General features: G+C 42.4%; 1 protein-coding gene across 1 annotated transcript; it reads left to right on the forward strand.

Annotated features, from left to right (window-relative positions):
- The first annotated feature begins 3,682 nt into the window (after positions 1 to 3,682).
- BET1 (Bet1 golgi vesicular membrane trafficking protein) lies at positions 3,683 to 15,790 on the forward strand. Its single transcript, XM_075922359.2, has 4 exons — positions 3,683 to 3,843; positions 11,262 to 11,377; positions 13,386 to 13,442; positions 14,195 to 15,790. Exons 1-4 carry the CDS (start codon positions 3,825 to 3,827, stop codon positions 14,348 to 14,350), a joined length of 348 nt encoding a protein of 115 aa, XP_075778474.1. The 5' UTR covers positions 3,683 to 3,824; the 3' UTR covers positions 14,351 to 15,790.
- The last annotated feature ends 1,022 nt before the right edge of the window (positions 15,791 to 16,812 follow it).

A 16,812-nucleotide genomic window follows, 5' to 3' on the forward strand; every position in this document is an offset into this window, starting at 1 on the left:
TTTTTTCGAAAAAGCTCCATTTCGAAAAAAGCGGCAGCCATATTTATGCTAATGAAGCGCAGGATATTTAAATCCCTGCCTCATTAACAATTTCGACATGCCTAATCTACATCTCTCTGTCAACAGAGAGGTGTAGTCTAGACACACCCTCCATTAGGGTTGCCAGATAGTTTAACCAAAAATACCGAACCCCTCCCCCCCCCAAAAAAATCCTGTTGAGAAAAAAAAAAGGGGGGAGACCCAGGCTGTTAAGCACAAAAAATAAAAAATAAAAGAAAATAAAAAATTAATAAATTATCATGGCCCCTTTAAGAGGCTTTTTTTGCTGGCAGTCATCTTGTTTTTCTGTCCTGGCCACAAGACAAGCCCCTGTGGAACCAGGTGAGCTGGGCAGGTGTGGGGGGGCAGCCCCCCTGCTGCCTTCCGCATGGCTGGAGCACACAATCTACTCTGGTGGGCCCCAGTAGGCTCTTATGTGTGAGGGGAACGTGGGGAGCATCTTTATCTTTCTCAGTCGGGGGCCAGAGTGAGGGGTTTTTACTTGTGTGTGGCCCCCGACTGATTTTCCTCTGAGTCAATGGTCCCTGACTCAAAAAAGGTTCCTCACCCATGGTATATAGAATGGCAGCTGGTTTGCTAAGACACAACATCTATTATACTGACCAATATTGTTTAATTATACTCCCTGATTTGTCTGTATCGTAATCACGTATTGTCTTGTTTTATACCAGGGCTACTCAACTTTGGAAGCCCCGGGGGCCACAGTGATACAGCACATGCCGAGGGGCCGCAACTTAAATGTGATTGCATATGCATGCAAATATATGCAAATAGCTTTTTTCACACTGACGGGCATGACTACAAAGATTAAGGCAAGACTACACAACACACAGGCCCCATTTAAGCCAGTTCTGCTGATATCAATAAAATGCAATATTTATCCGATTTCCACCCATATGACAGCACTTTTAATGAACAATGACAGTCCAGGAATTTAACTGCTAAAACGCATATCAACAGAAGACCATTATATTAACTACTTTTTTGGTTTTGCTCCCACCTGAGGGCCACGCGTTGAGCCCTGCATAAATCCAAACCGCACTGTGGGCCGCAAACAGGCCGCGTGTTGACTAGCCCTGTTTTATACCTAAATTGCAAGCTTCTTGGGACAGGAACTACCTTCCGGTTATTCAATTGTGATGTATCTAGCCCAACAGGGTTCTTGTTCATGACGGGGATGTCTAAGCACTACTGCAAAACAAAAAATAAATAAAAACAACATAGGATGCCAGTCCCCTATAAAATTAGAGAATCCAGTGTAGCCTCTCTTGTCTAGTAGGTGCCTCACATTAGGAGAATCTATTAATAAAACTTATACAAGCATTTTATTTAAACTCAAGTATCAGGAAATCACTCATCCTCAAAAGAGGTCACACTTAGGGATGTTAAAATTCATTTAATTAAGTAAATGTGTAACCACTGAAATTTTCAGCAGTTACACGGTTTCACACTGAGGTGAGGTGCAGTTAGCTTCTCAAGAGCCAGTGCACGCAGGGAGACAGTTTTAAGCCGGCTCTGTGCACACCAGCTCCCGCCTGCCCCCATCCCCGTGCTGCTGCCTGTGATACAGAGACAGCAGTGAGGGGGGGTTTGAGGAGGCGGTTCCTCAGTGGCACCCCATGCATACCAGGAGCCTGCATATAACCATGCAGGTTAACCAATGAGCCCTGGCTCATCACTTAACCATGTACATGGTTACACTTTCACATCCCTAATTAAAACATCTGATATGCTTATGTTTGAAGCTAGATAATATTTCTCAAATTTGTTAGACAAATTTCAGAATATATTTAAAACAAATGATTTAATTTTTTGTTCATATTCATTCAGATAGAAAGCTTTGGATGGATAATTAATGAATATATTTTCTAGCAATTTATTAGACTAATTTTATAATGCATTTCATATGAAAATTAATGTATTTTCAACTCTAACTAGGCTTTAGACTAGAATCTTCATCTGCACCCTGATGTACCACAATCCAGTGACAGCTAGGTCCAGAAAATGACAGTTTTATAAAGAATTTTTGGGACGATTGTGGGAAAAATGAATTGGAAAAAGAGCAATCTACAGCCTTCAGATGTGTTTTAGCAGTAGGGTTATCATACTGGGAAATAAAATTAATCTAGTGGCATACAGAGTGAATCATAGCCTTAATAAAAAGAGATAAAGCCCAATTTTGACAGAGCATTAGACTGGGTTAAGGATTATAGTAGAGGATGAATTACCTTTGCAAATGAAATCTGAATTATTCTTACCGCTAAAGAGTCAGTAATAGTAGGATCTTGAATTTTCCCTTTTGAGCAGCTGTCTACTTTTTCACTTACAAAAAAGGCGTTCCATTAGGATCAGAGGATATCTTTTCAATACCATGACTCCATCTTAGAACAGTGAAAAACAATGTTTTTAGAATGTATTCTTCCTACGAAGGTGCCCATGATTCAAGGAGCACCTGAAATCTTTTTGCAACGCCAAGACTAAGGCCTTTCTATTAGTATATGAAATGATCAGGTCCTAGAAAATATCTAGGGAACATGATTCAAAAATTAGCACTCATCTTAATAAATGAAAGTTTATTCTATTTTCAAAATAACTTTAAATTTAAGAACATCTTGCTCCTTCTTTTGAGACACAAGCAGGGCTACCAGACGTCCTATTTTTAAAGTGGACAGTCTACGTGAGGCTATGTCGTACAGTGTCATCTATCATCCCCACACCTTCACAATTTTTCATACTTGTGGTCAGGTCACCCTTTACATGAGTAACAAAATATCTGGTGCACACACTGGCCTACCAATTCACTCCACTGGCTTTAGTGGCTAAGGGCCAGCCCACAAAAAGATCTGAACTTTGGCAGCCTGGAGTTCCTTTTGCCAGATACTCCTTAGCTTGGGGCCCTGAGCTGCAGCCCTTTAAGCCCCTGCATTAATTCAGCCCCGCTCCCTCCCAGGGTGATGCAAATCAGATGTTGCCACACGCTCCAGGAGAACTTTGGGGAGCAGCAGCCTACACCTCAAAGGGCCACATGGAGTGAGTAGCACACTGTGTTAGAGCCACATGGGCAGGTATAAAGGGGATATCTGCAGGGCTCTACACATGGAATCGGAGGCTGTGACTCTGGGAAGCACAAAAGGAGCAAATCTATGGACAGCTCCTGATCCAAGGTGCGATGGCTTCTCCTCACCTCTTCTGCCCCGGCTTGCGGCAGGCCCCACGAAGCACGAGCGTGCGTAGGGTGGGGAGGCAGGCCCAGAGCAGAGGGGACCCCCGGGAGGTGCAAGCGGGAAGAGACTGAAAGGGGGCGGAGAAGCGGAGCGCAGAGACTAAGTGCGAGCAGGAGGGCAAGGCAAAGGACGGCGCCAGGCAGCGAACTCCAGGGCACAGGGCTGGGCTCCCCGGGCACGCGGGACGCGGCAAGGACGCCGGCCAAGTTGCCAGCTGACGGGGCGGGGCTCATCCCAGGCCCCGCCCCCCTGAGGGTCGCGGCCGGGAGACGATGGCAGCCCGGGCTGGCGGCGGCGGCGCGCTGGAACTACACTACCCAGGAGGCGCCGCGCGGCCGGAAAAGGCTCCGCACACGGAGCGCCGGGACTGCGTTACCCAGCGGGCCGCGCGGCGGGCGAAGCGATGTCGTGGCGTTTGGGGCGGTGGGCGGCTCACGAGGGCCCGGAAGTTGGAGCTTGGCCGCGGCCGCCGACGGGCAAAGCCGCTTCCTCAGCGGCTGCGGGCGGGGCCGCCGGTCCCCTGCCCACCCCGCCGCAGGGATGAGGCGCGCCGGGCTGGGTAAGCGGGGCCCGGGCGTGGGGGAGGGGCCGGCCGGCCGGCGCGTGAAGGGAGTGGCGCCGGGCGGGGGCCGCAGAAGCGAGATACCGTCCCAGCTGCTTCAGGGGAGCCTGGGTGGGAGCCTTTTCCTCCCGCCTCGCTGAGCTCATCGGACATGCACCCCCCTCCCCCCCCCCCACTGAACGGTACAAACCCTGGGACAGTCCGAGGGGGGGGCCCGAGTCATCTGGGGACCCGTATGTAAACCAGTGCTCGATCAGCCTCAGGGTGCCAGAAAGCGAAAGTAGATACATTGAAAATGCTGCCCCCCCCCTTTTTTTTTTGTTTCTGTAGCATGTTAGTATTGAGATCGTGGGCTCTGTTTTAGGGCCATTGACTAGGAAAACTTTTTTGTAAATTCATGTCGAACCTTTCATTTCCTGCCTGAAGACAGGCAAGCTCGACTGTTGGCATCAACATTTTAGAGGTGTCGAGAGCGCGGCTTGAAAATAATTCTAAGACCGGGGTTTCAAACCTCCAGCCATGGCCAGAGAGATTGGACAGTTCAGCCCGGAAGCCATCCCCCAAGACACTGCCTGCCATTGCCCTGCCTCTCCTCCACGTAGGCACCTTGTCCCCTGGGGAACACTGCTTCAGGAATCACTGGTGGGGAGCGGGAAGAGTGCTGTTCACACTCCCCCTGCACAACCCATGGGGAAGCAGAGCGGTAACAGATAGCTCTCTCCCTCAGGAGTCTCAGGCCAGATCGCATAATTGCTGCAGCCAGGGATGGCCTGTGGGCCAGGAGTTCGAGACCTCTGCTTTAAATGTTGGGTAACAAGTGCAGTCGTGCAGGACAGCGATACAGTAAATTCAGGATTCATTGGTGTGGCGTCCTGACTGGTCTCCTGCTCCATCAGTGATGATAAACGTTCAGCTGCAGGCATTTTCGTATGCTCCCTTAGTATATCATGCCAGCTTTTTGCAGATAGCTAGCATAGTAGACTTCACAAGAGCCCCCAAAGATGGCAGACTCATAAAACACAAAGGCACCCAAGTCAGGTTTATTGACAAACGAAGTACATTAATAGGTGTTGGTAGCCAGATGGTCTCTGAGCCCCTATACATTTGTACCTGGGACAATGGTCTTGGTTCAGTCAATAGTATGGATTTCAGCATTGCCCCCTAGGCCAGCCAAAGGATTAAGGTACCCCAATATTTATAGACAAATGAACAATCTATGAAACACACTACATGTATCCCCTTATGCACTAATGACGTTTGGTACCTCCCCTTGTACTTTCCTACAAAGCGTTCACTATCTGCTGTTATGCTTTTTATTCTTGTTTCAAACTATTTTATCATGTACTCAGTTGGGTGTCCTTCTACTGTCCTGGTGGAATGTATTTACATACTTCATGTGCTTTTATCAGTGCTAGCAGTTAGTGCTGACACATACTGACTTGCAGGCAAACATCTGCTTTTGACTCCGTCTATTACTCATAGTATAACTTTTACTTAATTTGGTTCTACCACCAGGCCCATGCTACAAGCTCTCTCTTTCTCCTACAATAAGAACGTTGGTCATTGGAAGAATTATGTAAAAGGAGGCATGGGAAGTTATAAACATGTTGCTGTCACAGCAATTAAGTCCTTTTTCTACTGTGGAGGGTTGTGATTTCCTCTTTCATGGAGGGGGGGGGGGGGTTAATGAGAAAAAAACAGTGTCCAAATAGGAAAAAAACTGTTATGTAAATAAAATGCAAGAATGAACTAATAGATTACCTATTGGATTACCCGGTCTACTAATGAGTTATGATCTACTTTGACGAAATCATTCAGAATGTAATAAAATAGGCTTTGTTTAAATTACACTACATTTTTTATAGCAGCATAGCCTATTAGGATAGACTCACCATATGTGACTAACATGAATTCTACAGGCATCAAAACACCACTACCCTTCATTAACTTACCTTTGTAGCTATGTCAACAGAAGAAGGCTTCTCAGCATATACACTGTGAGTTTTCCCTGCACGGCTGTGTCACCAAATTATGTTTTTTCTCTACGCTCTGGACTGAGATTGCTATGCTAGTATAAATATTAAATGTAGACTGCGCTTTACTCCAGGGTGGGGAACTTATAGGCCACAGCAAGTTTATATGCCATGGTCCAGAAGCCCCGAGCCTCAGTGCCCCCACACAGCTGGAGCTGTGAGTGCTAGCTCATTAGCATGTCCCTGTGTCCTCTAGGCAGAGTGGTGGTTGGGGAAGAGCTCTTTCAGAAAAAGGTGTGTGTGGATGGGGTAGAGGGTTTTTTTTCCAAAAGAAGAGGCCTCCAGGAAAAAGCACAAGTGCCCTATAAGAACATAAGAATGGTCATACTGGGTCAGACCAAAGGTCCATCTAGCCCAGTATCCTGTCAGGTACCCCAGAGGGGGTGGACCAAATACAGTGATCAAGTGATTTGTCTCCTGCCATCCATCTTCAGCCTTTGATAAACAGAGGCCAGAGGCACTATTTCTTACCCCCTGACTAATAGCCTTTTATGGACCTAACCTCCATGAATTTATCTAGCTCTTTTTTTAAACTCTGTTATAGTCCTAACCTTGATAGCCTCCTCGGGCAAGGAGTTCCACAGGTTGACTGGTGGCCACTCCAGATCGCTTTTTCAATGTGCTTTTGCTGTGTGGATGCGCTCTTTTAAAAGAAGTTTTTTTTGAAAGAGCTCTTCCAGAAAAGCTTCTTCTGAAAGAAGCCTACAGTCTAGACATAGCCTGTGCTGTGGGGGGAAGGAGGAAGGTTTCCTTAGTACAGGGGTTAGTAACCTTTCAGAAGTGGTGTGCCAATATTTAACTTTCTCCATCTCCCTCAGTACAAGCCCTGTCCCTCCCATCCTGCCCCCATGTCCTCCTTCACCCCCTTCCTGCCCTCACATCCCTGTGCCCCCAGCGCACACACCGGCAGGGCAGCAGTGCTGGAACTCACAATGCTGGGGCGAGGAGTGGATGGGAGGGCAGTCACTTCCCTGCCCAGCCCTTTGCCTGGTGCTTGTCCCTCACCTGCAGGCTGTGGCTCCAGGGCTGGGGCAGTCAGAGCCCAGGCCTGCCCAGATCTGTCTCCAGCCCCGGCTGAGCACAGTGGAGCGCTGGTGAAGGGTATGCCTGCCCACAGGGCGCAGCCGCAGCTTAGTTCAGGCCTCTGCACCACATAGAGGTGGCAGCAGTATGTGACTGGCCATGCCACCCCAATCTGCGGAGCAGCCTCAGACACCGCCCCCACCCCACTCCCCGGAGCTGGAGGCAGAGCCTGTAATGGGGGTAGAGGGGTGTTATCCCACGCCCCTGGGATATGGAGCCCAGTGCAGGGTCATGTCGCTCACGCTGTTTGCTGAGCCGCCCAGCCCCTATGCCATGCTGCGTGTGCCACAAAAAATCATCTTGTGTGCTACTTACGGCATGTATGCCATACATTGCCAATTCCTGTCTTAGTACATACTCTATACACCATCAGCAGAAGCAGAAGACACAGCCTTAGCTGCTGCTTCAAAACTAACAGTAAAATAAATTTTATATATATATATATATATATATATATATATACACACACACACATACACACACACACACACACACACACACACAGTAAAACTCTGATGGTCGGGCACTCCTGATGGTCTGGCACCATCAGGAATCCGGAAGTGCTCCGGGCAGCTGGACCATTGGAGCTGCTCTGCCCCCAGGTTCCCCGATTCAGCCGCTGCTAAAAATGACCAGCAGCTGAATCAGGGACGCTTATGGCAGAGCAGCTGGGGTGCTGCCGGGTAGGTCCCGTAGTGCTGCCCCTTAGGGCTGCAGGACCCAACCCGGCAGTGCCCCAGCTGTCCCCGATTCAGCCGCTGCTGAAACTGACCAGCGGCTGACTCCAGGAAGCCCGAGGCAGAGCTGCTCTGCCCCGGGCTTCCTGGAATCAGCCACTGATCAGTTTCAGCAGCGGCTGACTTGGGTACACTTGGGATAGAGTAGCTGGCGTGCTGCCGGGTTGGTCTCGCAGCGCCAAGGGTTGGCGCTACCAAACCAACCCGGCAGCACTCTAGCTGCTCTGCCCCAGGCGTCCTGATTCAGCCGCTGCTGAAACTGACCAGCAGCAGCTGAATCGGGGATGCCTGGGGCAGAGCCAGACTATCAGAAGGGGGGGCTATGATGGGTCTGGGGTGGCATCCCACCCCATCCCAGACCCCTCATAGCCCCCCCTTCCGATAGTCCAGCAAATCTGATAATCCGGCACCCTCTGGGTTCTAAAGGTGCTGGATTATCGGAAGTTTCGTGTGTGTGTGTGTGTGTGTGTGTGTGTGTGTGTGTGTGTGTGTGTGTGTGTGTGTGTGTGTGTGTGTGTGTGTGTGTGTAATATGAATGAAATGTACAGCATTCAGCTTATCTAGAACTATTATTTCTAGGCTTCTCTTGTGATGCATTTGCATGATACCACGTTTTCTGCAAACAAGATTTGGAGTAGAAATCTTGAGCTTTAATTTTAAATACTAAAATGATAGAATTCTCTCTCTTTAGTCAGCCATGTTTCTTTGTACTTGGTATCAGTTGTGTTACTTTAGTAGGTTCTCTAGCTGCTTCTAAATTCTTTCGGGGGTGGGTGGGTGTGTGTGTGTGCGTGCGTGCGCCCAGTTCTTTTTAATTAAATCAGGCGAGATTTCTACTGAGGGAATGCTTAGCTTGTAGTGTCAGGTCCTTCCAAACACACCTTTAGTTGCAGTTCTCTTTTGATTTTAGTCCCTCTCGATGTGGTCCTCTGAATACAAGTCATCCTTTTTTTTTTTTAAGAAGTTTGTGCTCATTCTACATTTTAACATTTATGATAGTTGAATATGACTATAGAGACTGTTCCTGAATTCCACAGATTCTTTGGGAAGTTTGGGCATCCTCATCTTTTGGTCAGCCACCCATGATCTTGATAGTAAAATAACTTTTGAGTATTGACAATATATGCTAGGACTAGTATGTATTAATAATCCATCCACAAGATTTTATAGTGAGACCCATGTCTCAGAAGTTTAGGATTAATTTATACAGTATTTTATTTCCTGTTCAAACATGGGATCAGTATTAAATTGGAACATGTTTTCCCTGAATGGATGTTTATTCTTAATACTAGGTCATAATAAGACTATTGATGTCAAAGTAATCTAAATACAAGGGCTGTTACCATCTTACACTGGAATATACATTCTTCTAATTTTATCCCATTCTTCACTTGCAAGACCTGCAAATTTGAATATGTCTGGATGGGTATACTCGGGCGAAGTGCTTTAGACACTTCTCTGAATTGCTAATTTTGTGCTATATTGATGTAAAAAGGAGGAAATTGATAAAATTCAGCACTTTCCTTTTGAACGTTTTCTACCGTATTTGTCATCTTTTTGGTATCAGGCTCACAAACTGCTCCTGAATGAAACTGATGCTGAAAAGCTAATTGAAGGCCAAACAAAGTCACTTAAATTTATCATGTAGCTAGGTTGTTATTATGATGGCATTAAAAATGTCCCACTTGCTTACCAGGTTTCTTTGTGCTCTTATCATTTCAGTAGATGGTTTCAGTCAATAGAATCTACAGAAACAATTTTTGTGCATTCTAAGATGAGCATGAATTTTTTATCTTTCTTGACAACTTCTCACATTCTTATTTTAGGAAAAATCTGTTTTACTTAGTCTATTCAGTTTCTACTTGCATACCTAATACCCCTCATTGAGACAGGTTGTCTAGGTACATTTTTCTGCTCTTTATAAATACTTATAACTTCTAGAATTTCTGCCATTGCTTCCAGCCACTCTGTGCCCTTTTTTGGTTATTACACGGTGGTGCTTCCTAAATTCTGCTTGTTACCATAATGATAGCAGACATTGTTGAGGAAGAGTGCACACGTGACACTGATTTAAGGTTACTTCAGTTATAACCTTGTATTTTGCTCATGCTTGTAACTCTGTGAAAAGGTTCCTGTTAGGCCAACTTTCCATACTTCATCTTAATCCATATTTGACTCTGGAAAAAATTAAAAGAAAAACAAAAAGAGGTTTCCCATTTTTTACTACCATGATGAAATAGAAGTTTTCTAGTGTATTCATCTTTACTGTAAAGTTATCATCAGGCCAACTTGGATAATTTTTCTCTGCATCTGTAAGGAAAAAAAAACCCCTCCACATTGGTATTATGGAATATGATAAATCCATAATACCAGTTATCCAGTTTTCCTGTATAAGCCTTTACTATATAAGGTACAGTGTGAAATCAGTCAAGAGATTTTCAGTGTCTCATTCTAATTTTGTGCATATGACTGCTGGCTCCCCACTTTCAAAACCTTTTCAAGGATGAACTGAGAGAATTTACTTATTGAGGGGATTCAAACAGTTTTAGTGTGATTTGAATTTTTTAACTACTCATCTAATGATGATAGGAGCTGGATTGCCAGCAGAAAAAAAATACAATTTCTACCATAAAGCGCAGTGGAGTTTTTCTGTTTTATTTCATTTTTCCCCCAGTCCTGGATAAGCTAGGCTTTTTACCAGTCCACCTTCCTTCATATGTCTTCTACTTGTGGCCTGTTTCACCCTGCTATTCCTAGTCCTGCTAAGTTAGACTACTTTCAGTATCGAGGGAAGCAGGGACCTTGATGCACCCCTCTTTGTCTGCTGTTTAGCTGCTGGTTGGACACTTTTATAGAAGGTTGGGGAGGGGAAGGAAGGAGGAATGACATGATTTTAGCAGATTCTCTTCTGTTGATCAATCTTCCAGTTGGCAGTTTGGATAGTAGTTCTGAAGCTTTCCAATCCAACTAGCAGGTGACTGGAAAAGTGTAACATCCCACCACAAGGCAGGGAGGACTTTTGCTGGTAGAAACACAAGTAGCTCTCATTACACTGCCTGTATGTTAATCCTTTTCCCTTTTTATCTACTAAATGGACATTAACCTGTTTCTGTGAAATATAGGTTTTACTAATGTAGACATTACAAAGTAAAAAATGTGAAGGCTCTTACTGAGTAACCTTAACTCCTACATTCTACATATGGCATAGCTGGAATGCGTACCTTATATGCAGTGAACTCAGTTCTGTTTTCTGGTATGCTTTTAACATTCAGGCTTTCAACTATATCTGAAAGTTGGATCACAATATATGAATTAGTTGAATTAAGGTTCACAAAGAACCTTTTAATTTCCTGATCTGTGAATTAAAAGGCAAACTCAGTGTTCTAAATGGCTGAGAGCATTTACATATGCTAACAGTGTCTGTTGTTCACTCTTCAGGATGTTGCAGGGATGCACAAGGAAATGAATGTCACCATAAATGGACTAGGACCCCCAAGATACTGTATTTTGCATGAGTGATATCTTCTGTCTTATACACCTGATTTATTGTTTTTGTTTTTAGGTGAAGGAGCAGCTGCTGGTAACTATGGCTATACCAATAGTGGGTATAGTGTACACGAGGAAGAAAATGAAAGGTTAACTGAAAGTCTACGTACAAAAGTCAGTGCCATAAAATCAGTAAGTATATAATTATAGTGGCATCATTGCTTGGATTGAATCAAGTGCACAAAATCTTATGGACCAGTGAAGCAATGATAGTGTAAAACTTTAGAACATAAATTTAATACAAGAAAAAAAATTGCATTAAAAAAGCACTGTGCATTCATTCGTGTAGCTGATTTTTCTCTTTAATTAGATTTTAGCTCCAGCTGTTCTTTTTGGCTAATCATGAAGCTGCTTGCCTGATGAGGACAGCAGAATCTGTACTTAATGCTTATTCTCAACTCTAGGAGTCAGCATTTCCTGGTGTGTGAAACCAGGTGGGGGAGGGGAAGTGTAGATTTAACTCCGTAATTTGCCAGGCAACCAGTTTTTGTTTAAGGAACTTGACTACTGGTAATTAGCAGAGACAGTTGAAGGACAGTTATGCAGGTGAGGTTTGGACAACTTTATTAAATCTATTTATGAATTTGTAATATGGAATAATTTTATGGAAGTAACATCTTGACTTCCTCAAAAAGAGAAGCTTCTTGCCTAAGGAATCTTAATTTATTTTTAAAATAAATCCTTTTTTAACCTAAACCCTGGGAGTCCACTCATTGAAATTCCATTTTTCCAAGTTACTCCATTCAAAGACCTGTTAAACATTGTGAGTCTTCACTGAAGGTGCTGGTTCTGGAGATGTAGTACAAGGCAATACATTTTACAGAATCAAAGCCATTAACATCTTATTGCTCAGACTTTTGCCCATAATTAAGCTGTTCAGTTCAGGCAAGCAAAGGCAGATTAGCTTATATAAACACTGTCATGTTAAATCATATTTTGCACTAGGATTCTCAAATTGGGGGGTTGCATCACAATTGGTGGTTGGGGTTTTGGAGTTAATTCCCCAAAACGCAGTGTCTGCTAAGACTTAAAGGGAGGGAAGGGGAAGCTCTTATTTCTGCTCTCAGCTTTTCACTCCAAATCACCTTTTCCTACTGCTAACACCATGCTGTACTCCTGATAAGTGCCACTTAACTGCACAGGACCCTCACACCAAAACAAGAAAAGACCATGGGAGTGGGATCATGACACACACAAGTAGGTCAGGCAGGAAAGTCTGAAATTCTGCTGTAAACTTGTCTCTGTTAATGTAGAAATAAGCCACTGCAGGGTGTGCATTGGTTAAGTGAATGGTGTATACTTCCTGGTTCACACAGACAGTATATTAGCCATCCAAGCAGTGTGCAGTAGCCTAATAACTGCACTTGTGAGGATCTTGTTACTACATACATTTAGCCCATATCTTTTAAGTTGCTGGAAACTTTCTCTTTCTGCTATGTAAAGTGATTCTTAATAAAATGAGAAAAATAGGAAAAAGGCTATACACACCTTCTCTTGTGAATATTTGATTCTAGAGTCAGTCTTTAAAGAGAACCTAAAAAAAAACCCCAAGACAAATGTGTACCATAAAATAATGCCAGTTCTAGGCTGTGTATGTTCTTGTCAGACTAATACAACATAAATATGGATGTTGTGCCACATGAGAGGAGGGTCTGTGAGAGGCAGGGAGATACCATCAGGTTAGAATTGCTTTGCCATAGGGGAACAAGAGTCCCATAGTTGAGGGCCTTAGCTGTTGCAGTTATGCACAACTTCATAGATGCTTTTCTCTAACTTTTCAAAATATATCCTTCATGTTACTACATGTAGGAAAACTACTAGAGATGACACATCCTTTCAGAATAACTTCTTCCAGTACACAGGGATGCTTGCCATTCATGGTGGATGCATCCACTGTGAATGGTGAAATTTGAAAATACTGGGAGCAGCGGCTCCTGATCCCCATGGCTCCCAAACTCACCACAGGGGCTGGAAGCTACAGAGAACTCACCACCTTTTCCCCTCCTACCTCCCGGGACAGGGGATGCATGAATATGTGGAACTGCAAATAGCTTATTGTAAGGGTCTCCTTTATTATAGTCAAATTCAGTTTATATGGCTCAAATAATGTAAGTAATGGTAACGCTCACTTATCTTATAGCTTTCCATTGAAATTGGAACAGAAGTGAAAAATCACAATAAAATGTTATCGGACATGGTAAGCATGTAGCAACTAATTTTATGACTTTCTAGTGATATATACATATGCTTGTTTTACAGTTGGCACTTTTTATATTAAGAAACTTGTAGTGACAGGATTAAGCCCTTATCATACCACAAAATGTTAATTGCTTATTATAGAGACAAAGTGGAAGAACAGTTCTATCCCCCAAATTGACCATTAGTTATTACTTTTATAGCAGCAGTGCTTTCTCATATAGAGTCAACCTAAGTTATGCTACGCCAGCTAGGTGTCTTAGATTGACTTTTTACTTATCTATCTTCTCTCATTCTGGGGGAATGCTCTCTGGTTCATATTTAGCGGGTCTTCAGGAGCAGTCAAGATTGTAGGTCCCAGATCAGTCTAATTATTTCTGCTTCATTTAAGCAAACTTGTGAAAGGATTTAATATATAGTTTTGACAGAGTTGTTCAGCAGGCATGTCAGTTCTAGAATTAATTTGAAAAAAATGGAGGAGAGAAGCAAAAATAAGAAAACTGGTTATTTGCATAAGATGGTCTTGTATTAGAAAATAGGAAATCAGTTGGAATGGAATGGAAGGAGGACTTTCCTTTTATTATAGGCTAGTGAAATGCAGTAACTACCTGTTCATATGCTAGGTCTGACATGTTTTTTAATACTCTAAATTTAGGAATAAATATATAAAAACGCAAGAAGTGATTGTGCAGAGTTCATTGTAGCGTGGTAGTCTTTTCTTAGACTCATTCTCTGTGTTCTCCTCTTTCATAGGACTCTGACTTTGATTCTACGGGTGGACTTCTAGGTGCCACTATAGGCAGACTGAAAACACTTTCCAGAGGGAGCCAGACAAAACTATTGTGCTACATGATGCTCTTTGCATTGTTTGTCTTTTTTGTAATTTACTGGATTATTAAACTGAGATGATGCAAATTATATCCAGTTTTTTGTGCCACTTCAACAGAATCACAAAATGGTCCTAATCTGTGAAGACAGTTCTTAAATTTACATATTCTTGATAAATATGGTTAAATGGTTATTGTAAATTATTTTAGATATCAGTGCATTTGTTATGTATATTTTGTCTTTGTTTACCATTCCAGAAGCACTCTTGTATCCCCCGTTTTCTGGGGTTAACAAGTGTGAATATGCACAACATACTAGATAATATCTTGGCTCAAGTTACTTTTTGGGGAAATATCTTCGGAAATGCAACCCTCCCTATCCTCTCCCCCTGCCCCCCTACAAAAACCCCCCAAAAGCTCCTACCAGGACAAAATTTGTACTTTTAACTTTGAATTTCATTTAATGGGTTTCACTTTTTTAATAAAGTACAAATATTATAAATCAAATTAGGGCCCGATCTTGAGCAAGAATCACAGGATCAAGTTTGTAGCATTTTGCAGATTATATAAGAATGAAAAAGGCTTGTGTTTTTTCGGGCAGGGGTTAGCAAGTTTCTGTAAGCATCGTGGCTTAGAATTTAAAAATGAAATAAAAAGAAAACTTGCAGATTGAGGAGGAATTAACTGCCCTACTCTGGAAAGATGTTGCTTAATTTTAATTTGAAACCAATTAATGCTCTAGCCTGGGACCTGACATTGAGATAACTATGTCCTTTACAGGTGTGGAAAAATCTACATTCTTGAGACATAGCCAGGCCAACTTAAATTCTGCTTTAGAAAGCATTTGGTGGATGGAAGAATTCTTCTGTTGACCTAGATTTTGCCTCTCAGGGAAGTGGATTACTTAGGCTGCCTGGAGAACCCCTCACGTTTGCATAGGTAGTGTTTACTCTGAAGTGCTACAGTAGTGCAGCTGCCATGACATTTCACATGTTGACAAGCCCTAAGGCATGCATTCAAAGTAATCAAATGCCTTTTGATAATTTGGGGAGCCAACCTAGACAAGATGGAAACATTTGCATACCATCTTTGTATTACATTTATATTTAAGTACTTAAAACTTAACTGATTCTATTAAATCACAGTATTTTTTACCCTTGGTTGTTTTGTCATTTAAAGCTAATTAGCATAATTTTGAAATGTGAAGCCAGATCTATAAGCTCTTATACTAGAGAGTATTATGATGCAAGATAGCATTAGTTACCTCTTTTATTAGAGGTACTCTTATTTATTTAAGATTTTAAGCCTTAGTTTTGGATATTCATAAAGGTAAATTGTTGACTAGCAACTTACACTGTAAATGCAGCATACAAAATAGAAACCATTTTCTAGAGATTGATGTGTTATCTTAAAAAAAAAAATACCTTCTAGGCCTAGACTAAATTTTTGAGAATTACTATTACATACAAAATGTTGCCATGATTTGTAATACTACCCTATTAAAAGTGTAAAAAATAAAGAATGTTTCTGGTATATTTCTTAGCCATATGGATTGGTTCCTGATATTTAATCATATTTTATGTAGTCTTTCCAAGCATAAAATGCTAAAAGGTTTTTCAAAAGTGGTAATTTTAAAATAACATTAGAATCAATATTTTAAATATAAAATATTGTTTTGGAAACTCTTGTTTGAAAAATTATTAGCAATGGTAAAAAGGTACATGCTGAATTTTTAAGTATCATACTAGTATTAATCTAGGTAGTTACTTTTATGAACTATATTCAGCAGCCTATTGACTAGTCATTCACATCCATAGATTAGGGATGACGATAGTTAACTGGGGGGCTTCAGCACCCTGCCGCAGGCAAGAGGCTACTCCAGCCCTACATGGTCCAGTATGCTGCAGGCAAGAGTGCTCCAGCCTGGCCAGAGCAGTTGCCATCCAGGGTGGGCCCAGCTTGGCCAGGGGATCGGTATAGAGATTCCTTAAGACATATTTTATGATTTATCTCTAAACTTGAGTATTCTCCATATTAACAAAAAAATAAGCTTTTGATGGGATAACTCATTGTCTATTTTTTTTCAGAAAGATGGTTTTCACAGCTGTTTTTTTAATGTTTCAATTTAAGAAGCTTCATTCTCATTTAAGTGATAAGAATGATCAACGTTAATTTTGAAGATACCACTAAGATTGAAAAAAATATACAAATAATGCTAAATTTCATTTGTCACATATTTGTGCTTTAAAGCAATTACAATTTACAGTACTGTTAAACTTAATCGAGTTTAAACAATTTCAGTGTGCATAACTGACATTGATAAATCCATATTCAAAGTGAACAAGTATGAATGGACTGATCGATTTAGTGAAAAAGGAAAAAAAAAAAAGGTTATTGTTTGGTTGTTATTTAGGCCCTAACCAATGTAAACTGCTGTTAATCATAGATTCAAAAGCTAGAAATTACACTTGTGATCATCCAGTATGCTCTTCTATGTAACACCAGGAGGAGAACTCCCTCCATTTGGTTGCAGACTGTAACTGT

Source organism: Pelodiscus sinensis, chromosome 2 (assembly GCF_052426305.1).
Source record: "Pelodiscus sinensis isolate ZL-2025 chromosome 2, ASM5242630v1, whole genome shotgun sequence".
NCBI classification, from domain to species: domain Eukaryota; kingdom Metazoa; phylum Chordata; order Testudines; family Trionychidae; genus Pelodiscus; species Pelodiscus sinensis.

Bases quoted from the DNA above. Each gene is read 5' to 3' on its own strand.
- BET1 (XM_075922359.2), top strand. The intron at 11,378-13,385 runs GTAAGTATATAA...CTTATCTTATAG, and splicing joins AAGTCAGTGCCATAAAATCA to CTTTCCATTGAAATTGGAAC. The intron at 13,443-14,194 runs GTAAGCATGTAG...CCTCTTTCATAG, and splicing joins ATAAAATGTTATCGGACATG to GACTCTGACTTTGATTCTAC.